Genomic DNA, 26,993 nt, shown 5'->3' on the forward strand with positions numbered 1-26,993 from the left:
CGGTTAGGACAATGGGACAAATAAACTGCCAGCAGAACCTGACCAGTGATCCCGGCACGTTGTTGAGCATGAACTCGACGTCAAGTGACAGACGGTTGACGCCTGTGCAAAAAAAAAAAAAGAAAAACAAAAAATTCTGTTATGCCACTGTATACTACCGCATCTTTTTGGCAGTAGTCTCGCACAATATACAACGATCCACGGGATATTTTCTCAAGATAACGCCGGCATACACTGCTGTCACGCTATTTCCTTGGTATAGATTTAGATCATTCACGTAAAGCCACATTTGCAAACCAGAATTTAGAATTAGTTTCAAATTTTGAAATCATTTTGTGAATGATCTACGTGAGATAGTACGATAAATAATGATTGTCAATCAGCATGAGTAATAGCTGGTTGATAACTCGGAAGTGTTCGCACTCGAACTTCTTTCGAGTGGTGACAGTTCAGTGCTGCAAGTGCAGTGCAGGACGCGGTTCAGACGGAACTCGGCTAGTTTGAATTGTCGGATATGATCGGCTATTTGCAGGTCACATGGTTGCTGACACCTTGTATCTACAGAGCAGCACATGATCTGTTATCAGAATATGATTTGCGCGTCCTCTTCAAGTTACACAATGATATGAACGATGACATCACAACCGCAGCAGCTTGCGTCTTTGTCTCAGGTAACCCAGCGTTACACGAACAGCACGCGTAAACAGGTACACAAACAAGCGGCTCTCGAATATGAGAACTACCGAGCATACTATGTGTCCGAGTAACAGTAGCCTTTCGTGAACTCGCGTACCGTAGGACAGGGACACTGCAATAGACTCGCACACTGCGATGATAATAAGCAGCTGGCCTCCCATGTACGTGTCCAGCAGGTTCAGGATGTACATGCCTCCCTGCGTACACACACAAAAAAAGCGCCAATTTTTACAGCGAAAGCTTTACACGCACAAGCGCATGCACGCAAGGGAGGGGGGGAGGCAGGTGCCCCTCCCTCTTTTATACATCTAAGGGCTGCGCCACGTCTGTCCATATCTTCAATACCCATATGTTTAATGTCTATACCTTTAATGAGTACTCCCCTTTAACGAGTATACTTTAATGAGTATACCTTTAATGAGTATACCCTTAATCAATCGAGGCCGGGTATCCAAGGTAAGGTCGTTTTGAGAAACGCGTCATCACTTTACTACTCTTTCTTGCACCCGTTGCGTTTTCCTTTGATTTCGCGACAGTGGGTGGAGGGAGGGGGGGCAGTAAAAAATGTCACACTATTATCCGTACGTCTTCTAAACCATCCGATGGTAGAAATTTAGTTGTGGTGCTTAAGTTGCCAATGAGTTGACACAACAAACACGCAACCGCGATTTTTTTTTTTTTTGAAATGGTGCCGTAATAGCAAAGTATGGCACGTGTGCTTATCGAAACACGGCGCTCGCTCCTTTCGCCCATTCCTTCGCAACACTCCGTTCATCGGCTGGTCTCTCCTCCTCGCCGAGTGCTCCTCCTCTCCGTGCGTCGATGAACACGACGAGAAAGAGCAGCGAGCGAGCGCACCTGCTAGCGCCTGCTTGTTCGACCAATCGACAGCGCCTGCACCTGCTGTCATTCGAGATGCACCCTTGTGACGTCACTATGAGCACTGCTCTTTGTCGACATCCCCAGTGCTCGTCGTGACGTGACCAACGTGCATATTGGATGGCAGCTTAAGCATGGGCTGTCGATTGGTCGAACAAGCAGGCGCTAGCAGGTGCGCGCCCACCCTGCTCCTCCTCGCCGAGCGCCGATAAACACGACGATGAAGAGCAGAAAGCGCGCTCTTGCTAGCACCCGTTTGCTCGACCAATCAACAGCGCCTGCTCCTGTTGCCATCCAAGATGCACCCTGATAACGTCACGACGAGCGCTGGGGACACCAAAGAAGACCATGCGATTGCGTTTTTTTTTTTTTTTTTGGTGGTGCATTTGTACCGCGTAGCACTTCCGCATTCAGAGCCACTCATCGCGGCCACATTCTGAGCGCGACGCATGTGATTATTTGAAATGCTAGGAAATATCGGAGGTGGTTTAAGGATTACTAATTAGGAGACAAACTAAACCATCTTTAAGTTTGTTTCCTTACAGTATAACTGAAAGTTGTGTGAGTTGTCCATATATTGTTCTTGGAATTTCACAGCACACACACAAAAGAAAAAAAAAACACCCAGTGAATGGGGGGGAAACGATCGTTCTGTTGATGTCGTGCATGTTCAGTGAAGACTGCCGGAGCTGACGGGGTCTGTAATTTCCAAAAATAAAGAGTTAAGCGATGGCCTGCCCCCTACATGAGCATTTTTGTCTACTGTGCGCGCTGCAAGTTCGCGACGGTTTACTCTTGGTTGCGTACTCTGGTCGTCATGGGAATTCCCAAGACAAAGCCCAGGGCGCAGACGAAGAAAGCCAGCGCCGTCACGTGCTGCTGCAGGACAGGGTAGGCATCCTTGAGCGGTGTCAGGAAGCCCTCCACCAAGCCGAACTGCGGTAAGATGACAAACGAGGAATGGGAAAATTGAGGCAGTTTCAGCGCCGGAAATCGACGCGAAGTTTTTCTGAACTTGTAAGTCAGTAGTTTGTAAAGCTAAACGGGAGAAGAGCGAGCGCCTCTATAAAAGGAAAAAAAAAATCATAGATACTTCATCGAACAATAAAAGTTCGATGAAGTATCTATGACAATGAAAAAATCATATTTTGGCTGACTCAGCCGGCGTATTGAACTAAGTTGAGACATGTGATGAGATGTACAATCGATGTATCGATGTGCAAGCGTCACACTCAGAAATAAATCGGAGAAAAATTTACAGCAAACGCACGGGATTCGAGCTCACGACCAATCAAGTCAGCATGCGCGCACACTAGCCGCTACATACACCACGCTACGCTTTCAACATCAGTGTTGAAAAAAAAATATCACAGCATATCCACGAAGTAAATGATGAAGAGTGGGCGAAGCAGTGAGATCGTTCGGTATTACCGTAAATCAGCCGTGGCATCGACCACTCATGTATATAAACGAGTGACAAATTGGTGTACAGTTATACACTATGTTCCTTAGTCATAAATGTCATGCTGTGTCGAGTCGTGAATTTCGTTTTGCCTTCATTATTTACTGCTTTGTGGTATCAGATATAGCCTCAAGTTGGCAAAGACGAGGCCTATAGGCACGTCTCCTTGGCGGTTGTTGGTTGTTTCCGGTCGCACAAAATGCATCGTGGAGCATATCGAGACGTCATATACTGCACAAGCCAGCCATCTGTGATCATCATCATTATTATCGCCGTTGTCATCGTCATCACGGAACCGGCGTACACCAACGCCGCCAACGGAAAAACCTCGACCTTAGGGAGCTTGGCCCTTAAAGCAAAACGCGTTCTACCATAGCGGAGATGTGTTCATGAAAGTGTTTTAGCCCCCCCCCCCCTTCCCCCACACCCCACACCACTCCTCTAAATATCAGGCAATGCATTTCATCCAACTCGACCTAATTAAGCTCTTGTTGCAGGCAACTCCCTTGTACAGAACTATTGAGCTTAATGTTCAGTGCAAACCCACAGTGGTGATTGGGGGCTCATGGTTTCGGACTGCTGACCCGCTGGTACCCGAGACCGAATCCCGGCCACGGCGGCCGCATTTATATGGAAGCAGAATACTAGAGACCCGCTGGCTTAGATTTACGCGCACGTTAATAAAGAAGCCCGAAGTGGTGCCATTGGAGTACGGCGTCCTTCATAATGATAATGTGGTTTCTGTGTACGAAAACCTCCAACAATTCCCCAACGGTCGGTGCATGTCGGTTTATAGGATCGCTGGCGCGTGAGCGTACCTCAGAGTCGATGGCGAGGAAGAAGAGCATGCCGAAGAAGGCGAAGGCCCAGAGGTGCGGGAACGTGATCAGGGTCACGGCCTCCGGGTACGTGATGAACGCCAGCGCGAAGCCTGCGGCATAGCAGACAACGCGACCAAGTCCTTGTTCGTGAAGCAGTCTTATCGAAGCGGTGTTTAAAACAGGTAAATTATTATAGGAAGAGGAAGAAATGGGAGACAAACTTGCAGTAGCCAGCAGCAAGCACGAGTAGGTGGTGGCGAGTTCAAAGGAATCGGGAGGTTCGATGTCGTGACAAATCGTTGAACACGGAACGCGAAATTCCGACATGTACGCTGTTATGATCGGCATCCCTGACATGGCGCAGCTTGTAAGTGAGACGGTTGTGGAACAGTGCTTCCAGAGGTGAACCACAAGCGACAACGACACGCAAGCCGTACTTAGAATTTTGCGGCGCAGCCGCCTCCCCTCGTAGAACACTTTGAACTTACCCGACCAACTGACGACCTACGGAGGGCTCTTTTTAGTCCAAACGGCTTAAAAAAAGGATAGTAATCTCTGTACGTCTTTGATCGTCGGAGTGCCGCGAACAATAAGCCAAGCGACTGAGATCCGTGTTAGAGTGCGTTCTCACGTTCTCCGCCATGCCACCGATTCCGTAAACCGTGGTGTGCCTGGCGCCGCATACCCATCACTGCAACGGACTGCCGAGTTCACTTCAACTTAGGACTCAACGTCTTCGTGCTGTGCTGTGTCATGCGTGGTGCGCAGTGTTTTATCCCTTGCCATGAAACGAACTGAGTGTTCTTGTTCCCTCTTTCTTGGGTCGGAAAGGAGGCGGCGTTTCACGTTCCCCTTTCGGGGGCGGAGGTGAAGATGGCAATTTTCATTGGACTTTCCAGGCCTCCATTGTGTTCTCCGGCAGGGAATCCTGGGAAAGCCAGGTCATAAAACGCAAGCGCTGAGACGCTCCTGACAAACTCTCACAAGCTTCGAGAAGCTCACAGAAGCTTGAGGGCTTCCATGATGCTAACCCCATCATGCAGCAACACGCTACCTGTAAATTATGTAAATAAGTCACTGTTAGCAGCTACCGGCTCCTCTCCTCAACATCTCCCCGAGACACTGGCTGGCTCCGGTCCTCAGGGCAGACCCCCGAACACATCAACGCCTGGACTCTTCCACTACCAGCTAGCGAAAAAAAAAAAAGCGTTCTGCAGTCGCCCGTATGGCTTTAAGAGGCATTCATTTACACTAGCTGAGGTTTACATGTACAGACACCCTATAAAGTTGGCAGGGAGACGACCACCGCTGCACGATGCACACTAATAAGTAAAGGAGAAAAAGGGTATCAAGTTTGCTCCTTTAGGGGAGTAATTAACATGCCACAGCCATTCCTCACTTTTGAGAGGTAACTGCAAAGTTACTCCGCCCTCTCGCGGCTGCTCCTCCAGGGAGTAACTGCTACTCGCACAAAAGAAAAAGTCATATTTTGGTGGACTCGGCCGGCCTAATGAACTAAGTTCAGACATGTGATCAGATGTGCAATCGATGTGCAAACGTCACACTCAGAAATATATCGGAGATAAATTACAGCAAACGCACAGCATTCGAGCTCACGACCAATCAAGTCAGCATGCGCGCACACTAGCCGCTGCACCACACCACGCTACGGCACCGTCTGGAAAGGAATACGTTTATGTAGGCGCCGATGAGTCGTTTGCATGCAGTTCATTAGGTAAAGCATCGGACGTGTTATATTGGAAAGTTGCATGCTGGCGGTAATTTCCCCTTTTAACCACTTTGATTTTCTTCAAATTTATGTCAAAATGCTGCAATGGAGTTAAAAGGCTAACAAAAACACCCCTTGTAAACAGTGAGGCTGTCCTTAGTCGAGGCTTTTATGTCCGATATCCGTGGTAGCTCTTGTGGACCTCATGAACGGTTATGTACCACAGACATTGGCTAAACCCCACTACTCTAACTGGTCCAGTAAAACTGAACGCGACAGTTGGCCCAACAAACGGGTACCTGCCACAGAAATCTGTGCGGCCTATACAAAAAAAAAAAAACACCGTCATCATAAACGCGTTTGTGTCACGGAAATTGCGTAAATCCTGATACACAACTTCCGCTGAAAGAAGGAAGGCCTATAGCAAATGGCGTGCACGTTATCATAGTCTCACCACTGTCACAAGAGACCAAGTGGATGTAAAGGTGGTGGCTATATTACCACTTGACAAGTTAACGAAGAGTGTTCTGTAAAGAGAATTAAGCAGCATAACATATCTGGAAAACTCGCAAAAACATAGAAATACGATAGCCTGATGAAGAGAAGGCTACCAGCTTCGCTGTTTCATCAGCATCTGCGAAGCGGAGCTGGTTGAAATTTTTTTTCCCGGTTTACTGTTTCTCGCTAATAATCAAGGCTGCATCTAGCATTGAGAAATGAATCATTGACGCCCTCCTTTTAGCCCACCAAAATTACTCTCTGCAAGTGGTAGTATACTAGAAGTAATCACGGTGGCGGTGAATTTTACAATTTGTCATATTGTTTCCCATTTCCCTCCGAGATTCTTCACTTGGTCACTGTAAGAAGAATACCTTCCGCGTCGACGAAGTACTTATGATGGCTTCTATGCGATTTTTCGAGTGAGCTTTGTCGTTCACGGTAAACTTATCTCGGATATCTCAGAGGACCGAGTACTCTAGGTAGCATATTGTCGCAGGAACGTCGAATCAACACCGCGAGACCAATAGTTTGAGCAAGAGTGGAGAGTTACGCTCGGTGACAACTTTTCTTGACAGCACTGTGAAACTACAGAACCAAAGCGCATACCTGTTACCATACCTCCCCCCACCCCCCCCAAAAAAAGACGTAAGTTCACTGTAATTTTAGCGCCTTGCTGAAAAAAAATGCTATATTTGTTATGAGACCGCAACAGTCGCGAAAAGTTATACGTAAAATACATTCTTTGTTAACTTTGCAAAAGTGCTTTCCTTTTCGGGCCATTTCTTCGACAATACGTGTGTACACAATATGCGTACTTCGAGGGCATCTGTGTACCGACCTCCCGAAGCGACGTTGGCGACCTCCTCTCCCAGCACGTAGGCCATGTTTCCCAGCACCGAGAAAACCACTACGCCAGCCAAGAAGCTGACCACCAGATCGGCCACGGCGATGACGTAAACGTCACTGCACGAAGAAAAACAGAAATATAGAAGCTGAACGAGAGAGAAACGCAGGTTGGCTGCAAGTGTGAATCAATGGAATGCAGTAATCATGGGCACGGTGTTAGAGTCGTGGGCGTCTGGAGGGAGGTGCAATCGGACTGATCAAAACTTTCCTCAAGCGGACTCACTCGAACTCAGAGTCGCGTCTTAATCTGGGTGAGTGAGTCTACTGTATGCCGACCTACGGTGAGGGGCCATGCACACCCCGCCCCACAATCTCCCTTTTCCGTCATCGGCCTTTCATGTGACGAAATATAGCCGGTGCGCTTTCTCTCCTGGATACGCGTAGGACGAGGAGGAAAAACATTATTTCAACAGAGGAGTTCGAAGCTCGCAGGCTCCTGGGCCCCCGCACGATCCCGCTGTGCTCAAGTGTTCATTTGGTAATGCTCTGTGACGCTGGCAGCCCGGTCGGCAACCATTGCCTGCTCAACCGGGTCCTCTGAACGCAGTAGGGTCTCTCAGTCCTCCCAGGTCTTGAGATGTTCTAGGCCCCGTGGGGGAGGATCCGCCGGGCAGTGAGAAAGGATGTGTATAGCAGAAGCATGAGATTCAGGGCAGATAGTACAGGCTGTTGTTACGATAAGGGTGTGCGATAGAATGAGAGAAGGGAAAGTGTGAGTCCGTAGCTGGTGCCAGAGGGCGGCCTGTCGGTTGCTGAGGGACTTGTGCGGTACAGGATAGAGCTGACGCTCTGCCCTATAGGCCTGACTCAGCTCGTTGAAGGTGTGCGCGCGCTCCTTCGAAAGTGCGGGATCGGAGGCCATATGATGTGATTACACAAGCGTGCGGTCGTGGTCGGTGCTTTGATGCGGCTTCCCACAGTACCATGAACTGACAGATATAAAAAAAATCACATTCGCTTTTAGCGGCCTCGCCCACGGCCAAACTGAAGCGGGAGGGTAATCTAGCAGTGCTTGTAGAATGGCCATGGCTCGTTACTTTGCTTGCCGATGGATGGCGCCAAAAGCGTACATGCTTTCTTCAGTTGTCAGTTGATGGCCGCCGCAACCGCCGCAGAGCGTAGGCCACGCACTCGCGTGTTCCCTTTCATAAAGCGCGGCAGTGTACATTACACCGTTATAGTGCGTTATTGAATAATATGAGTGAAACTACTTTTGTTTCTATCGTGTCCCTTTGGTTTTTCACGCCATGCGCATTAAAAAAGACCAATGCGAACTCCCGGCATACTTTGCGAGACCTCACTTGTAGAGTGAGTTCCTGAAGTCATTGTAGCTGCCCATGCAGATGATGACGCCCTGACTCACGCTGAGCGAGTAGAACACTTGCTGCGCTGCCTTCTGCCACACCTGCATGGACAACAAAGAGTGACCTCAGAGATTTTCACTAGAGCACGAAGTGGGAATCTCGGAGGCGACAGTAATATACCCAAGCTTCCTTCTTGAATCATCAAAGAAAATACTACAGCTGCATGTATACATACGACGGCTGAAGAATATTCAATTTCAATGAAAGATGATGACGATGAACAACTTTCATTAACTAAAAGGTTTCTGAGTAGGTGGGTGGAGACCTAATTCTAGAGCTCCACTGGCCTCTGCGGGTGGCCAGGCTTGGTTGAGCATAACAAGCTGGCCCTCCCGACCTCTGCTTGCAGGTCAGGCCTCCCACTGCCTATCTTGAGATGTTGTCCCCGAAAGGGAACAATGGATGTTTTGGGGACGCGATCGGAATTCCCACTTAATGTGGGCAACAGTTGGGCGTACTCCTCACCATGGACAGCTGCGCGCGCGTACTATTGCGAGATTTATACGGTAGTTTCTTTGCGAGTGAGGGTACGTGTCGGTTCGTACTCGACGCCAATCTCGTGCCTGATCACCGGTAAGATCCGGGATAGAGATTAACACATCTTTTGTCGTATCTCTTCTTTGGTCTTCAAGAATGTCGTGAGGAGTTGTTGGGGGTTCGCCTGGGGTGGAGCATCGGAGCACCAGTGAAACAGAGAGAAAAGGACGAATAAATGTGCATACAAGATTCCCCTCATAGCGATCAAACAGACAACAGAATTTGTAAAACACTTAATTTCAAAAACTTTAACAACGCACAGAACGGCTAGGAAAGGAAAAGACAACAGATACAAAGTGTGCTAATGCTCGTTTTCTTTAGAGCAAGGGGGGTCCGTTAGGTGGCGTCCGGGAGTGCAGACGTGGCCGCGTCTGCTCCCGCTTCTTTAAATGTTTTCGGACATCTTTCTTGTGTTCTCCACCGATCCATTGGACTTTCCTAAACCAGTTTTGTGCAAGCTATCTCACGACATCGTTCTCGTTGGGGTGAGTGAACTTTTCGGCGAGTTTTTGAACTTCAAGTGTGCGAAGCGAGGGACGCGTCTCTAGGACTAACCACTCGGCTACGAGCACGGAGCTAGGGTTCACTTCGAGGCAGCGCCGGGCCTCGTCAGGCCCCTGCCGCACCTGACTAGGCAGCGAGGATGCCCGAGATGGTGACAGTTGAAGGCATGGATATCACTCCGGAAGATTTCGACGGAGCGGGGTGGACCACCGCCCTTGGCGCCCGGCGGAAACGAGATCCGGCAAGGAACGCAGCGTCTGCTACCGCTGCAAAGTCTACGGCAAACACAGCAAAGAAGCATGGTTTCAACGCTCGCTCCCTCTCAACAGTGCAGAAGGTTGTAGCCGCTTCGCGACTCCCTCGGCTGCCGAGAGACCAGATAAAGGTCATTGTACGGCCCCGCGGAGGGCTTGACGTTTCGAAGACGGACATGGTACTGCTGTCGAGAGCTCTGACTATGGCAGCTGGGCTCACTGACCAAGAAGCATCGGAAGATACAGTCTGCCCCAACAAGGTACAGAATATTCTTGTTATTTCGACTCCGGTCAGATCCAACGCAGTCGCATACGCTGGAATTCAGAAACTTCACACGAAAGTCGGCGCATTTGATGTTTCTGCCTACTTAGCCGCCCCGGAAAACACTTGTAAAGGCGTCATCAGGAATGTTGACCCCTCGATAGAAGAGCACACCCTCAGAGGCATGATTGTCAACCAACGAAACCCGACCGCCATTGAAGTCAAGAGAATCAAAAACACGCACGTTGTTGTGATACTCTTTGATGGGCTTCGAGTTCCCAAAAACGTCATGTGCGGAACGGCCTTAGTGCCGTGTTCCCTTTACAAACGCCAAGTCGATGTTTGTCACGCCTGCGGCCGAGTCGGGCACCGGGCCGACGTATGCCACCAGAGCAAGGCAGAGAAAAGTAAATGCCACAACTGCGGAGACGCACTCTCAAACGATGCTGCAGAAGCCCACCGTTGCACTCCGAAATGCAAGCTCTGTGAAGGTGATCACCCAACAGGTGACCGTTGCTGCAGCAAAAGATACCACATCCCATATGTCGTGCGACGACGCCGAAGACAAAGACGCCACCGCTCCGAGAAAGAAGCCAACGCTGACGAGGTTAACGACCTCGCGGACATGCAACCGGAGATGGCAGATGGTTCCACTCCCAAGCGGCGCTCCAGCTCCAGAGGGCGTTCCCGTTCCAGAGGACGCTCCCGTTCCAGAGGACGCTCCCGTTCCAGACGGCGCACCCGTTCCAGACGGCGCTCCCGTTCCACAGCGCACTCTCAATCCAGCGGGCGCTCTTGCTCCAGGGGCCGATCCTGGTCGAGATGTCCTGGCAAGAAAATGACCTGGGCCGACATGGTTCGCGACAGCGGCTCTGCACCGACAACACCGACAACTTCAAAGCAAGGTAAGGTACAGCCAGAGCATGTGGCAGATCCACGAATACACACATTAGAACGGGAAAACAAAGCACTCAAACAGGAACTAGCTGAACTGAAGGCAACTCTCGCCAGGCTAGAAGGACGTATCCTAAAAGACACACCGCCACCCATCCCTCAATCATCAGGATCTGTGGTCGCATCATGTAGCCCAAATAAACGCAGAGCCGTAAACACCGAGACAGATGACGACACATCAGACGTAGACGACTTTATGTCCGACGTCAGCGAAGCTCCTTCTAACGCCTTAGCTAGTGACAACAAAGCCAAAAAGCACCGCAAGACGAAGAGTAAGTTCAGTAAATTCCAATCAGCAATTGCCGACATTAAAGAGGCACTCATACAAATTTGCGGTAGACTCGATCGTCTGGAAAGACCAATTGCTCAACCCAGAGCCACGAGAAGAATTCCCACGCCGGACCCGGGGTCCATGTCTTCCCAGGGACCCCAACCTGCGCTGCCGACATCCCCTCAGCCACCAGGTCCAATAGGTGAAGCGAACACACAGGGGGTCATGCCAAGTCAGCACCATGGATAGCACACCACAATTTTTCAAGATCTGGCAATGGAACTGTAATTCATTCAACAAAAAGAAAGCTAACCTAACGCAATTAGTACGATCATGTAAAGAAAAACCACATGTCATCATTTTACAGGAGTGCGGGGCGGAAAAGTACATTCAAAACATGTCCTTTTCGGGGTACAGGGTTTCCAGGCCAACCCTGGACCCCGACTTCAAACAAGCCAGGGGCATTGCCACCCTCATCCGTAAGGACATCAGCTTTATGGAAAGGGACACCCCGACATACAAGAAAGGCCTGGAATCCATGATAACAGAAATCATTCCGAGTCGAACTCTTAAAGCTCACCTTTACATACTGAACGTATACAGTTCTCCGACCGACCGACTCAGGAACTTTACCAAACTCCTGTCATCGGCGGTGTCGCAAGCCAAGGACCGGCCGTTGATCGTTGCCGGCGACTTCAATGCGCACAACAACGTTTGGGGCTACAGTACCAATGACAGGAAAGGTCTTAACCTTGCGGAGTGTGCAAACAACCTCAACTTGAAGTTAATCACGGACTCAAGGTTTCCGACACGCAGAGGCAATTCTGTTCAGCGAGACACCACCCCCGACCTGACGTTCCTCGGAAACGCGGAAGGGTCATGGGACAATCTGCAAGAGGACCTAGGCAGCGACCATTTCATCTTAGAAATCAACGTCCGTATCACACCCGCTCCACCTAAGACGTACAGATACGTCGACTGGGACCTTTTCCGAAGAATAAGGGGTAGCGAGGACAGCCAAGGGGAAACCTTTGAAGAGCTTCTGGAAAATCTGAAAAGTACGGTGGCAAAAGCCACTAAAGAAATAACCTTGGACCTGGAGGTTCCAGTCATGGACTCCAGACTCGCACACCTCCTGGAGGCGAAGAATGCGCTAAGACGACGATGGGAAAAGCAGAAGCTAAACAGGAGGCTGCGATCTAAACTAAGGGAAATAACCAAAAAAATCGAAGAACATTCCAGAGAGCTGAGTGCGCAACAATGGGATGAGGTTTGTAATGAGGCGGATGGTAAAATGAGACGGGGAAGCAAGTGGAGCCTCCTCAAAAACCTATTCGCCGACAGCAACAAACCGACCAAGAGCAATGCTCGAATAATGCTCGACAGACTCGTCCACCTGCACACGATTGAAGGCACTAGTCCTCAGGACTTTGCTAACACCCTGGCAGACATATACCTGCCGACAGAAAGCAAATCAGTCCCCTGGGACGACCCGGCATGCGAGTACAAGGGGACACCTCAACGCTCACTGGATCGTCCATTCGAGGTCTCAGAGATTGTGCACGCCCTTCATGGCCTTAACGGCCGCTCGGCCCCTGGTCCAGACGGATTAACTAACAAACTTCTCAGAAACTTAGATAACCAAGCCATACAAATCATTACAAAGAAAATAAACGAGGTATGGACGGCGGGCCGCGTACCGGATGAATGGCGAACTGCCAATATAATTCTCATCCCCAAACCCGGAAAACCGCTCCATGCCGAGAACTTGAGACCAATATCCCTTACTTCGTGCCTCGGAAAGGTCGCCGAACATGTCATTCACAATAGAATTGCAGAGCACATCGAAGCAAACAGCCTTTTTCGCCACAATCTCATAGGATTCCGAAAATCACTATCAACACAAGATGCCATGCTCCTTATCAGGAGTGCTGTGATAGACAATAAATCACGGGACGTAAAGGGCATCCTGGCGCTCGACATAACGAAGGCCTTCGATACGGTCAGGCACGAACATATCCTCAACGAAATCTCCAGTTTACATCTCGGAGAAAAATTTCACAACTATGTCAGATCGTTTTTGGCGGACCGTACGGCTACCATAAACATCGGACAAATCAGAAGCCGTAAGCACAAGCTGGGAAACGTCGGCACCCCCCAAGGGTCAGTGCTTTCGCCACTTCTTTTCAACATCGCAATGCACGATCTGGCGAACCGACTCTCGAAAGTTCATGGGGTAGGACACGTGATTTACGCAGATGACATTACCATCTGGTCCACAAGTGGCCCACTAGGCTCCCTGGAGCAGAACCTACAACATGCCCTAGACACCACACAAGCTTTCCTACAAAATACGGGGCTGAAGCTATCTACGAGCAAATCAGAGCTCCTTCTATGTAAACACGGCCCCAGAAAGGGACAGCTCCTTAGCTCCCTCCCCGTTCACCTACACACCAAGGACGGAGGTAGTATCCCAATATGTAACACAATCAAGGTCCTGGGCATGGTAGTTGGTGCTTACAGCGGTGACAACGCGGAGGCCCTCAAACGTATAGAGAAAAGTGTCTTCAACTTCACCAGGGTATTATCAAGGGTCAACAGTAGAAGGGCTGGTCTGAAAGAGGACAACCTCATGAAAGCATTTCACGCCTTTCTCATCAGCCACGTGACTTACGCCGCCCCCTTCCTCAACTGGAAGAAGACAGAGCTCAACAAAATTGATACATTAATTCGAACAGGATTGAAAAGGGTCCTGAGCCTCCCTCGCAACACTAGTACGGAACGACTCTTACAATTGGGCCTGCATAATACAGCTACCGAACTCTTTGAGGCACAGCGGCATGCACAGATTAGTCGGCTCTCACTCTCAAAGGCGGGCAACGAGATATTGTTTGAAGCCGGTCTTCAGCCTTTCTTCATGCCGCCAGAAAAGTCCCAACTTTGCACACAAGCCATGAAAGCGATAACAGTTGACCCGATTCCCAGAAACATACACCCAACCCACAATGAAGGACGAAGAAAAGCGAGAGCCAAGGCAATACTCGCCAAGATCATGTGCAACGATACGCAGGTCCTCTTCGTTGATGCCGCAAAATATTGGAATCGAGGTGCCTATGCAGTCTCTGTGGTGGACGCCCACGGCTCGCTCGTCAACGCAGCCACGGTAGTTACCAACTTCACCCACGAAGCAGAGGAAATGGCCATTGCGCTAGCCCTTCGAAGCTGCACTGAAGCCTCTGTCATTTACTCGGACTCTAGAACAGCTATAAGAACTTTTTCGGCGGCCCTAGTCTCTTCGAAGGCAGCTGCGGTCGTTAACAGGCTTTTCAACCACGAGACGAAGGAGGAAAACTTTCGGTCTACACACATCGCATGGTTCCCAGCCCACATGGGAAACATTTCCGGCTTTGCTGGCAACCCAAACGAGCGGGCACACACACTGGCGCGAGAGCTCACTTTCCGCGTCAGTGGTTCGCCCCCTCGCTTAAATGCAGCCTGCAGGAACCTCGATTACAAAGACCCACTTGTATCATATCACGAACTCACCTCACATCATAGATTAGAACGTCGAACTTTTCCTCCTCCTCACAGAGATCTGAACAGAGCACAAGCAATCACTTACAGACAATTGCAGACACGTACATACATCACACCAACGACACTAAGCAGGATTAATCCGGACTTTTCCACTGCATGTCCACACTGTGGAAACGAGTATAACAATTTCGACCACATGCTCTGGTTGTGCCCTGCCAACGTGGGTACAGAATTTTCTGACCAGTCCTCCTGGGACTCCGCCCTTCGAAGCACAGAGCTCATCGCCCAGCTCAAGGCTGTCCAGAGGGCCCGGGCCGTCGCCGAGAGACTCTGTCTACCGGTCCCGACCTGGGTGGAGCCGCCGGATTGATGGCGGGGCTTTCGGCACCGCTTTCTTTCCTCTCAGGACCTTAATAAAGTTCATACTCACTCACTCTTTAGAGCAATGATAAGCTTACCGGTTAGAGAGTCTAATCACGGAATGGTGACGCGGAAAACACCTTGAAACATCTATTCAGATCTGCGCCGACTACGAAGTCGTATACACACAGCACATGGCGTAATCCGTGGTAAGTATATGCGGGCGCGAGAGTGGTCTTTGTTCATCCTCGGCGGTTAAGTTATGCACGCGTGCACTCAACGCGCATGCGGCGCGGCTCGACGTGTTCCATTAGATGGAGCGAAATCAGCACCGCTTATTAGCAACGCCACCCCTTCTTACCTCGTAAGTGACGCATAATAGAGCGGAGATGAATGATAATATAAAAGCGTCGCACTACAAACGGCCAAGTGAACGATTCCATAATCCAGCCTCGAGGCTCTTCCACTATAGGCCACGCAACATACCGTTTTCTTTTTTTTATGTGGCTTTTTATTATTATACAAAGTACAGTACACAGAGTACAGTAGACACAAGTAAGGGGCAGGGTTGGCAAAAAGGCAAATTAATGCCTGACAAGGTGCCGTAACCCGTACCAGACTATAAAGCGCATAAAACAGTAATGTACGCATAATTTAAATGTTTTAACAAAGAAGCAGCCGCATTTACAAATTTTTATAAGAACATATAAAAAAAACGTTAGATGAACATTTTATTAAGTACAGACCTGTATGTAAAACTGAGTTTATAGCAAACAAAGCAAGGAATATGTAAAGAAACCCAAATTTATCGAATAACAAACCAATTTATTAGAACTCATTAATGAAAATGTGACTTTTGAACGCGATTTAAGCTTACAAATATATCCATGACGCGAAAAGGACACTTGAATCTGTCACTATAGTTCACGGTCTCTACATTTTTCACCAACATCTATTCACACGTCCAAGTCGGGGCTCTTTTTAAACTTCACTGACTCGTATATAGTCGTATTCGACTTTAGAAATCCACGCTCTTTCCGCCTCAAGTGAGTAAGCACGAAGGACATGCACCAATGGGCGCGAACTCCAGACTGACGTCATGAGCCGGACGGCCGGTGACACCCCTTTTGGAGAACATTTCCGAGCATGAGCTTAGCCAAGAGGGGGGGGGGGGAGTTCAAGTCCCCCAGAATTTTTCGATTGCGTACATATACACGCACACACACAAAAGAGCGAACGAATACACATAAAATATGGGTAATCCCCCCCCCCCCCCCGAAAAAATTTCTGGCTACGAGACCGTCACCGAGTGCAGAAGAGGGAGTATTCATTTACCTTTAGTCTAGCAGGCGATCGGCTGCTGGGCTTCGGCCTACATATCTCCGCACATGTTAAATGGTATCCGACTATATAGCGAAGAAGTCTGAGCACTGTCACTAGTAGGTTAATAGTATTTGCGCTCATAGGCGTACACAGGGTTCCCAATTCGGGGGGGGGGGGGGTATAAATTTTTTCACAGCCCCCCATCCCTGTTGGTTGATTTCAAAGGACGTGCTTCACAAGTGTTGAAGATGGGGTGAGTTAGTTTGTCGTATTTAAACAGGTACACGGGAAAGAAGAAATAGCCGAGCCGGCTAACACAAAAGGCCAGAGCGTTTGGACAATTGAAAAGCGTTCTGTCCTTTTGTGCTGGCCGGCTCGGTTGTTTGCTTTTTCTTTCCGTTGCGCGCTGGACCAGTACAAGTACAACATGCTTCACAAGAAGAAGAAAAAATGAAGACGAAGTGACGACCTGTTTTTTACAGTTAACTGCCTTTGGTCACTGGCTTTCTTGAAGTGAAGATGGGAAATAAACACTTCCTGAAATTCAACATCATGGGCCTTCAGCCACCATTACCCTCAAAAACATGCCTGACCATAAAAGCGCAAGTGTATTACGCACCCCTTCTAAATAAGTGGACTGAGAGGGAGGGGCGTGCGTCACCCCCTTACCCGCCCCCCCCCCACCTTGTGCACACCTGTGTTTGCACTGTTGGACCGATTGATGCCACTTACCTCGAAACGTAACATCTTGGACCAGTCGGGAATGAAGTAGAACTGTAGCCCCATTGAAGCACCGGGTAGTGTCACGCCCCGTACGAGAAACGCACCCAGGATGAGGAAAGGCACAGTGGCCGACACCAGCACCACCTAGGGCCGAGGCACAGAAATTACCGCAGTGTTCCACCGTTACGTTTGATGTAGTAGACTAATGGGAGATACCATAAACACTGAACACGACCGTCGGCGTCCCCGCGCGTGATTAAAAAAAAACTTTCACGATGCGATTAAGTACGCTACGACATCATCATGGCGTGCATATATCATGATAATAGATGGCAGCGCAGACAAATGACTTGGAAAAAAGAAGGCACATTCAAGCGATAACTTTCCGACAATAGTTTATTACCCGCAGATACCGCTAGTATATATCAACTCCACAACGTCATACGTCCTATGTGCATAGTTCTCACAACCACAAGTTGTAACCTTCGCGCACACATCAACACATGACAACACTGTATCCCACGCATTTTCGTTTTCCTGGTGCGTAACCTAAAAACCGTTTATCTACAATACAAGTAATCTAGTTCCTTATTTGTCAACATCACCGATTGACTGTTTACACAAGCGTCACCAAGCGTTGAAATTCCGCCTCCATTATAAACCGTGTCATATGAGCGTTTGGTGACGCTTAGTAACTGAGAAGAAAAAAAGGTGGATCTATTGAGGAAGAGCGCAAGAAACACAGACAAGGAAAGTACATGTATGCATGATTGCCGTCTTGTGTACATGTACCTTTTTTGCCCGTTTCTTTTTCTTGACACGAAAGTACTTTATGCCGGTGTCCATTACGGCTCCGCTGACGTGTTTCCCTCACGGATATGACGTTGTAGAACATATACTAACAGATTACAAAAAATGCCCCCTCCCCCTTCCCTGAAGGAATCGCGAGGAAATGCGAATACATTGCGTAGCGTCTATAACGGCATTTCGTACGTGAGAACCCAGCGTTAGAAGAGTAATGTTTTCCGTTTTTTTATTTCTCCGTGCAGACAATAGTGCCGTTCGACGCACGTGGCGTTTTTCCGTTGCAAGAAACGTGGTATGCGTTTCCAGCTCTTACGCTGCACAAACGCTGGCAGCACAAACGCCGCAAACGTGTTTCAAATGAACTGCATTGAGGCGGTGGCAAGTCCCGTTCAAGTCAAGGAGGTGGGGGCTCCGGTTGTCAGGGGCGAGGATACGGGCGCGCGTCCGCAGCTGCTACTGACAGCTGCCGACGCCGAAGCGTGACATGGTAGGGGGTCCGGTTGCTAGAGGCGCGCGCGCCCGCAGCTGTTGCTATGGGAGAGGGCGGTGGATGGATCCTGACGAACGCCTGACATAGCCCGACCGAGAAACGCATTCGCATTTGAAACCAGCAGGTAAGGTTCTGTTGCGTGGCATCGAGCCTGCGATCTTACGACCCACAGCGAGCGGCGCTAACCACTCGGCCACGGAGTGTACGTTGTTGGTCTTGCTAGCCGGAAGCCATTTTATATACACCATACAACGTTCAGCGGTCCTCGGCGGTCTGGAACTTCGGTGCATTTTCGTCATCAGTATAGCGAGCTGGAGCGACGTGCCCGCATTGAGCGCGCTAAGGTCATCGCGTTTCGTTGAGCGCCGCCTCCTCGGAGAGTGGTCTCTCCTGCGCGCGCGCTTATCAGACTCGTGTTTCGGGAGGGCACAAAGGTATCTTCGCTCGCTGCCGCGGCCGCGTATGCGGAAGGAGCATGCTGTTTATACACGAAGAAGTAAGATTTGTGGCAGTTGTTCACGCTTGTCCTGTGCATACTTGAGCGTTCGTTTCATGTGTCTTTCCTTATGTTTCAGCAGTGCGGTTCGAGTGTCAAGCTGTGAAAGCTGGTTATCCGCGCTCGTCCTGTGTATGCTTATTTCGTACATGCTTTCTGCTTGAGGTGTGCGCGGTACGTTTCGAGCGGCTCGCCGCTCCCAGCGTGACTTCGCAATAATCTGCTGTAGCATTTATTCATTCGCCCTTGTAGCAAAACGAAGCACATTACATTTACATTTAAACGCTCAGCTACCTCTGTGGAGATATGTTTCACTTCCGCCTAATACCGAATGCGAGAAGCATTTATCGGCCACGTTTTTTTTCTTCTCATCTTTCTTCGCTATAGCGACCTGGGAACTTTTGACCACTCGTGTACGTGTGAGTGATTATGTACGTGAAAGTGTATATACAGGGTGCCCCGATTACCTCTTAATGGCACAATTAAAAAAAAAGGAAGGTCATTACGCGAAACAACACACTCGGCGCATATTGTCCCAGCATACTGTAGTAGCCCCCATTAACATGTTCCCTAATGAGGCTTAGCTAATTAGTTCTAATTATGTTTCGAATGTGACAAATACTTACCTAAGCATTAAGATGTTAATGATCAAGGAATAGGTATGCAAGCCTAAATGGAATATAAATGCGCTATTTCCAACAACGTACCAATATCAAGCTCACTTTTTTTTTTGCTCTTAAAAAAGGGGGGTGGGGGCACTTTACTATACTGCAGCGAGCATCAGGATGCAGCGTTCTCTATTAGGATCACTGTCAGGTAGCAAGTCAAGATTACGCCCCCAACTTTGCCAGGTGGAATAACTACTACGTGTTAACTTTTTTTTCATTTTTCATGTGTTTTAGTTGTTTATCAGCCAGAAAATACGGCGGCGTAAATAGTACACTGCCTAAGATACCGCAGTCAAATGTTATTTGAGCATGTCTACATGCGCTTCATTGACACAATAACTACCGAGTACATGTCAGGCTATAAACATAATTAGAGAAATCAGACTTCATTAACGAGTCCCAATTAGTAGCAGCTACTACAGTATACTGCGAACAACACTGTGTGTGTTTCGCGTAACAACGTTCCTCCTTTTTTAAATGGCGCTGCGTGATATTTGGGACACCGTGCATAAGCGTAGAAACTGCAAAAACTTCGAGTAAAGCTCGCGCTTATCCTCACTGCTCAGTTATCCGCTTTTAGTTAGTCGCAACCATCGTCTGCTGTTCGTACACACAGGTATTCTTTCGCGCAAAGAGACTATACAGCGATCACGTCTATAAGAGGCGCAAATGCTCACCTTGCCGGACGACTTGATGCCCTTGAAGATGCACAGGAAGACGCAGATCCAGGCGATCAGCAAGCAGATTAACAACTTCGGTTGTACGGCACCCAAGTTTTCAATGCCATCGCTCAGGTTCACCACGTATTTCCTGGACAGCGGACCGCTCAATATAAGCAGATCTATGGCCAGGAAACTCGGAATCTGCGACGGCTTACGGTGGCGAGCATTTCTGAGGGAATTCAGCTAACCATAGGCGTGGAGGTTTATCATACCAGTTTGCGAATTAACGCTTCCCAGCTGTGGCGGCTGCATTTCCGATGGAGGCGGAAATGTTGTAGGCCCGTGTACACAGATTTGGGTGCCCGTTAAAGAACCCCGAGTGGTCGAGATTTCCGGAGCCCTCCACTACGGCGTCTCTCATAATCCTATGGTGGTTTTGGGACGTTAAACCCCACAAATCAATCAATCAAATCAATCAAGCGAATTAACGCTTCAACAGTAAGCTAGCTGCTGATAACAATGATTCAAGATGGCTGCATAATTTCCTGTGTTTACCAGTGTTGCCAATCTAACTACTATTGTCAAATGTCCCTATAGTTGCAAAATATTGGGCATACACTTAATAACATAATTCCAGATCAACTTAATTCGAGAATTTAATTATTTCATAACTTTTAGGCGGTAGTGGTTATTTAGTTACTCTATAATAGTGCTTCTCTGACTGAGAACAACGCCGCATATAAAAACTATGCCTGGAAGGTGAGCCGCGAATGCACTGCCCTACCCTCTGATTTTACCCTCCTCCCTCGGTATGAAGGCGAGCGTCTCCGACGGCCGCCCCCTGCAAACGCAGCAATGCTCTCACAGCTGCCTCCGAGCAGCCGTGATGTCACGTGATAGAGCGGTACGGTAATGTCACGTGACTGAGCGGTACGGAGGTGAGCGGTCTCACGCGGCGGCCGGTCGCAACACAAGGCAGGAGGCATGGCCTCAGAGATTGCGTGCTGGCACGAGGCTCACAACTGAAAAGAGAGCGACGTTCCAGGCATAGTTTTTTTAGGAGGCGTTGACTTAGTATGACAGTTGGCACCAGACGCAAGCATGTGGCACTATACGCGACGCCCGAGAATGTGCAGTGGGGGTGTGGGTGTGGATAGAAAGAAAGCTAAAGAGAAAGAAAGTGAAATAAACAGATAAAGAGAGATGAAGAAATAAATAGAAATGAAGAGAGAAAAGAGACAGAAAACAACAGAAAATGATAAAAAGAAAGAGAGGAGGAAGGAGAAAGAAAACTAAAGAGAAACAAAGACGGCTGCCCAGCTCTAGCTGCACTTGCTTCAGGCTTGTCACCCTTATATTGTACGAAGCTCTTCGCTTCCTGCGGAGTACACTGACCAGAAGAACTGCTGTGTCGCTGGTTCCGAAGCGTTGGTGCAGTTCGCGAACGCCATCGTGTAGGTTAGGTTGTCCACCATGACCACTTTGCCGTCGTGCCTGACGGGGATGGCGTCCTTGGCGGTCGAGTTGGCGTGCTCGAATGTCTCGAAGAGATCCTGGTCCACTCGGTGACACGGCACGAGCTGGAACGTCGAAGCAATAAAATTGGGCACAGGCAATGGGCACCGAACGCCGGTGCCCATTGAGACAGTGATCGGCCCTACTCGTCACTGGAGTTGTCCTAGGGAACCCGGGAATAGAAGTTCCTCGCACGCCCTCCTTTTTCCGTGCCTTTATAAATAAAGGTGTTTTCTCTCTCGGAATGAAACGCGATGCACCGCCGGTCTCCTTTCTCGCACGAGTGAGTGGGTTGGGGCCGGGCTGCAGCGGAGACGCGTGCGGATGGGTGGGATCCGGTAACTCGACTGCTGCAGCGAGACGCTGCGCCATCACGTGATTGCAGAGAGAGTGTGAGGGGTAGAGGCACCGTTCAAGGGCACCATTCAAGGGCACGGACGGACGGACGGACGGAGGGACGGCGCGAGTATGTATCAAGCCTCTTACTACAGCATTGATTTTGTAAAAGTAAAGTAACTTTTTCCAACGTAACACTAGAGTCAGCACAAAACAAGGTCGCTCGATTCCCAGCAGGACAGTGTACTAAGCTCTCTCGAACGAAACCGGAACGTCAAGTGTGAGCTTGCTGTTAAAGGGGCCCTGAAACGCTTTTTCAGGTAACCATAGAATTAATTCACCGGAAAAGCCTATTGCCTCATGAATGCAACGCCACAAAAAATTTTAAGAATCCGTCGAATGCGAGTGGAGTTACAAAGGTTTGTCGTATGCTCCAATTGCATTCTCTTCTCTCGTCCCGACGAAAGCGCTGGAAGATAAGCAGGGAGGGATGGCAGGGCCACAAAAGAAACGTCGCGCGCTCCTCGTGACCTTGATGACTTTTTCTTTTTTTCCCTTCAAATGCGCGGCTTTCTCAGTGTGACCGCACGTGCACGCGTGAACAAGTAGCGGCATCCCGCGGCGATCTCTGTAACGAGTGATCGCGACATGTTCAAATCAGCCCATTGCTGATAGATGGGCTTGCTATACGTGTGATTTTCGGGCATATTGCGTGATTTGTCGAGAGAAGAGAAGTGAATTTTGTAGCTGACCTTGATAATTTATTTGGGATTTCAGGCCGCGTGGTACGCTATAATATTTGGCTCGCGTGTTGTCGGGAGCCTCTACTACCGATCGGCAGCGTTTTCTGACCATGCCCAAAAAGTGTTGCAGGGCCCCTTTAAGCTTTTTCTTTAGAAATTAGGCTGACTTTATATAGACAGAAGTTAGACGAATAGAGATTTTTTTTAGCAGATACCCATTTTTGCACTAACTGTTGCCTTCGATGGACGGGTGGTGAGTAGTGGTACTTACCGAATTCTCTGGAACATACCCGCATATATGATGGGCACCTCCTTTACTGCGGATCCCGGACAAATAAAAGTCTCGGCTAAGAACAGCTTAGCAGTTAAAAGGATGAAACTTACACTAGTTCTGTAAAGTTTAAGAAAGAGCGACGCTGGTCGATCGTATACGGTCACGTGTTTCCTTGGTGAAGACAGAGTAGAGTCAAACTGCAGACTGTCACAAAGCACGCAAGAATGTCCGGACTCCAGCGCCAGAAACTAACGTGTAATCCTGTCAGTAGCAGACTAGGAACATGAAGCACGAACATTTTGTCGCTCGTGCTCGGATCGCGCCAAACCGAAAAAACTCGGCGCGGTGGCCACACGGACTATCTCCGCCTAATGGCGGGGCTTGGCGCTGGCTGCTCCTTGACGCATGCGCAACCAGGGGAGGTGAAACCCAGCTGCCTGTACTTCTGAATCGCGCCTCTACATCATTAAAGCAGTATGCTTACCGCGTTGGCGCCTCGGACGTAGCAGTTCTGGTCTGCCCAGGCTGGGTCACAGAAGGACCAGGGCAACACCTCGAAGCAGGAGTAGTAGGCGTACAGCAGCGCGTACGCAAGTATGACGTTGTAGTAGAGGGCGACTCCGAAGCACGAGTACGGCATGGCAAGTCCCACACCTGCGAAATGATTGATATTGATTGATTGATATGCGAGGTTTAACGTCCCAAAGCCACGATACGATTATGAGAGACACCGTAGTGGAGGGGCTCCGGAAATTTCGACCCTTAGGGGTTCTTTAACGTGCACCCAAATCTGAGCCCACGGGCCTTCAACATTTCCGCCTCCGTCGGAAATGCAGCCGCCGCTGCCGGGATTTGATCCCGTGACCTGCGAAACCACGTTCATTCACCTTTGTTGTGACACACATACATATGAACACTTTGGCTTAATAACACTTGCTGCTGGGTAAGTTGGTTCACACTCGGAAGGTAAATGTGATGCGCGCTCAAAGTACGGGGACGAGGCAGACACGGGATAGCACAAGTTCTGAGTGTTTTGAGTGCGCATCACGTTTGCCTTCCACTTTGTTTTTTTTCTTTTTTGAGGGGGGTGATACTTACGGCTGAAAATGTCGCAGGTTCGCGTACCTTTTGCGATGGGCATCGAATCAAAAGCAGCTACGGGGCCTCTGCTGCAGAACTGCCCCAGCACGAGTTCCATGTAGTACATGGGCCGGCCGATGACGGCCACAATGATGACGTATGGAATCAGGAAGGCCGCTGCGTGGCAAAGCAGTGAGACACGTGAACGAAAGCATTGAGGAAAGTAGAAATTTTTGCTGGGCGAGTTGGCTGAGATCAAAACAACAAACATCAACACGATCTAGATTGATTGATTGATATGTAGGGTTTAACATCTCAAAACCATCGTGTGATTATGAGAGACGCCGTAGTGGAGGGCTCCGGAAATTTTGACCACCTGGGGTTCTTTAACGTGCACCGAAATCTGAGCACACGAACCTACAACATTTCCGCCGCCACAACACACACACCCGATTTTTTCGTTTCCTTGTACTTCTGTTTTGAGTCTTTCTTGCCAACTGTGCGATACCATGCGCCATTTAGAAAAGGTAGAAAATAAATAGATAGATAGATAGATAGATAGATAGATAGATAGATAGATAGATAGATAGATAGATAGATAGATAGATAGATAGACAGACTGACAGACAGATTGATTGATTTGTGGGGTTTAACGTCCCAAAACCACCATATGATTATGAGAGACGCCGTAGTGGAGGGCTCCGGAAATTTTGACCACCTGGGGTTCTTTAACGTGCACCCAAATCTGAGTAAACGGGCCTACAACATTTCCGCCTCCATCGGAAATGCAGCCGCCATAGCCGGGATTTGATCCCGTGACCTGCGGGTCAGCAGCCCAGTACCTTAGCCACAGACCACCGTGGCGGGGCAACAGACAGACAGACAGACAGACAGACAGACAGACAGACAGACAGACAGACAGACAGACAGACAGACAGACAGACAGACAGACAGACAGACAGACAGACAGACAGACAGACAGACAGACAGATAAATAGATAGATAGCGAGATAGATAGCGAGATAGATAGATAGATCTAGCAGCCAAACCGGGTGTCCTATGCACTAGACCATGACTACCGCTTACTAAACTATTTTGTCCAGCAAAGTTTAATCTGCACATCGCCAGTTTGTATCAAGGGCGAGGCCCTGGTGAGGTATGTAGGTCATGAATATAAATATATACTAGGTCATAAATCCACGTGCCTCCACCATTCTCGTAGACGACGTAGGGGAACCTCCAGATGTTTCCTAAGCCGACGGACAGGCCGATGCAGGTCAGCACGAACTCGAATTTGCTCCCCCAGTGTTCTCGTTCAGCTCCCATCTGCGCCAGCGAGAGAATATGTTAACCCTGGAGGAAGGCAAAATAAGTTTAAGTCACTGGCTTAAATAACGGGTGGGGGAAGGGCAGCGGGGTCGGGGATGTTCAGGGATTACCTGACTCCCTCTGTGTTCAGGCGGGAGAGGGGTAGCACCTCTGGCAAGTGCCCCCCCCCCCCCACCCTCGAGGTTCATCTTTCAGGTGTCTCATATATAAATTGGTTGACAGTTGAGTACAGATAATTTGACTTTTTTTAATGTCTATTTATTTTGTAGTGTGTACCTGTGTGTATTAACCTCAGCTGTGTAAGACTATATTTAAATCGCAACTGTCCCTAGACCACTTTCAGAGAAGACTAAAAAGAACAATGGAGTTGGACAAACTGGCAGCCCGTGCTTATTTTAAACTTTTTTGAAAGCATAGTTTTATTTGCTATGCAATATAAATCTATACCGTACATTTAAAAAAAACAGTGGCTGCCATGGCCACTGGTCATGTCACTGTGTCCTCATTGTGCTATGACCAGTGGCCATGCCACTGGTCACGGCACACAGAGGACACAGGCCTCCCACGCAACCTCCACGTCAGTGCTCGTGTCCAGCGCAGGCAAAGCAAGGGCAGTAAACGTTCTAGGAGAGTACGCTCCTTTTCGTCTATGACCTACAGGACTTCACACCAGATCATCTTGGTCGAGAGTGCGGACGCAGCCATTGACGGCGCGTGGAATGATCCAGATTATCGCCACGAACGCACTTATGGGCTGGACTCTTGTCGTGCTCTTCGCCTTCCGTTCCGACTAAGGAGAGACCAGGAAACGTTACTACACATACTACGGCTGGGTGTTGCATACACGCGACATTTATGCAAGATTGGACAAGAGCAAAATCGTAACTGCGACTTGTGTAACACGCCAGTGACTATTAATCACATCCCGTGCGTGTGCCCTTTGCACGCAGTTGAAAGACCATCTCTCAAGCGCATCGCAGATGACCTAGTTGCCTGGTTAACCTCCCTGCCTTCTGTAGTTGCTTTCTCTCTCTTTATGTGCTTGCGAACGTGTAGATCACGCCCAACGCAGCTTAAAGGGCCGGCTTTCATTTCTCAGCAAGGTGGGTAAAGGTTTCCGTCTTTAGAGCATCTGCTACTGTAGAGACTTTTGTGCTTGTCCTACACCACACGAGACATTGTGTGCAGTGACTCATTGTGCTATATCACAATCATCCCTCACCATACCCTCCTCTTTCTGACCCTTTTCTAAAAAAAAGCTGCTTCTTCTTCTTATTCTTCTTCTTCTGTTTCTTTGGCTCGGTTAACTTAGGAACCAACGGCCCGCGTACCTGGAGCATGTGATTAAGACGCGCTTCTGCGAAGTCCCTTGATTCCCTTCTATGGAGTCTAACTCCTGGCAGTACACCGCTCCCGCAGTGATCAGGCCGGAAGGCTATAGGCCTGTCGACCCGTCGTGGAAGCTGGGTGAGCGTTTTATCACGTTTTGCTGGACCTAATAAACGTTCAC

At 49.1% G+C, this 26,993-nt stretch overlaps 1 protein-coding gene across 1 annotated transcript in view; it reads right to left on the minus strand.

Annotated features, from left to right (window-relative positions):
- The window catches only part of LOC119164909 (sodium-dependent proline transporter), a 43,833-nt gene that overhangs the window by 4,826 nt on the left and 12,014 nt on the right, over positions 1 to 26,993 (minus strand). The window contains exons 5-16 of the mRNA XM_037417109.2: positions 25,360 to 25,480; positions 24,200 to 24,331; positions 23,559 to 23,728; positions 21,602 to 21,786; positions 20,222 to 20,354; positions 17,093 to 17,227; positions 8,296 to 8,399; positions 6,927 to 7,051; positions 3,856 to 3,968; positions 2,383 to 2,511; positions 794 to 893; positions 2 to 102 (exon numbers count right to left, since the gene is read on the minus strand). Of these exons, the coding sequence (XP_037273006.2) occupies positions 2 to 102; positions 794 to 893; positions 2,383 to 2,511; positions 3,856 to 3,968; positions 6,927 to 7,051; positions 8,296 to 8,399; positions 17,093 to 17,227; positions 20,222 to 20,354; positions 21,602 to 21,786; positions 23,559 to 23,728; positions 24,200 to 24,331; positions 25,360 to 25,480 (1,548 nt within the window). The remainder of the gene's footprint in view (position 1; positions 103 to 793; positions 894 to 2,382; positions 2,512 to 3,855; positions 3,969 to 6,926; positions 7,052 to 8,295; positions 8,400 to 17,092; positions 17,228 to 20,221; positions 20,355 to 21,601; positions 21,787 to 23,558; positions 23,729 to 24,199; positions 24,332 to 25,359; positions 25,481 to 26,993) is intronic.

This window comes from Rhipicephalus microplus, chromosome 9 (assembly GCF_043290135.1).
Source record: "Rhipicephalus microplus isolate Deutch F79 chromosome 9, USDA_Rmic, whole genome shotgun sequence".
In the NCBI taxonomy this organism is placed as follows: Eukaryota; Metazoa; Arthropoda; class Arachnida; order Ixodida; family Ixodidae; genus Rhipicephalus; species Rhipicephalus microplus.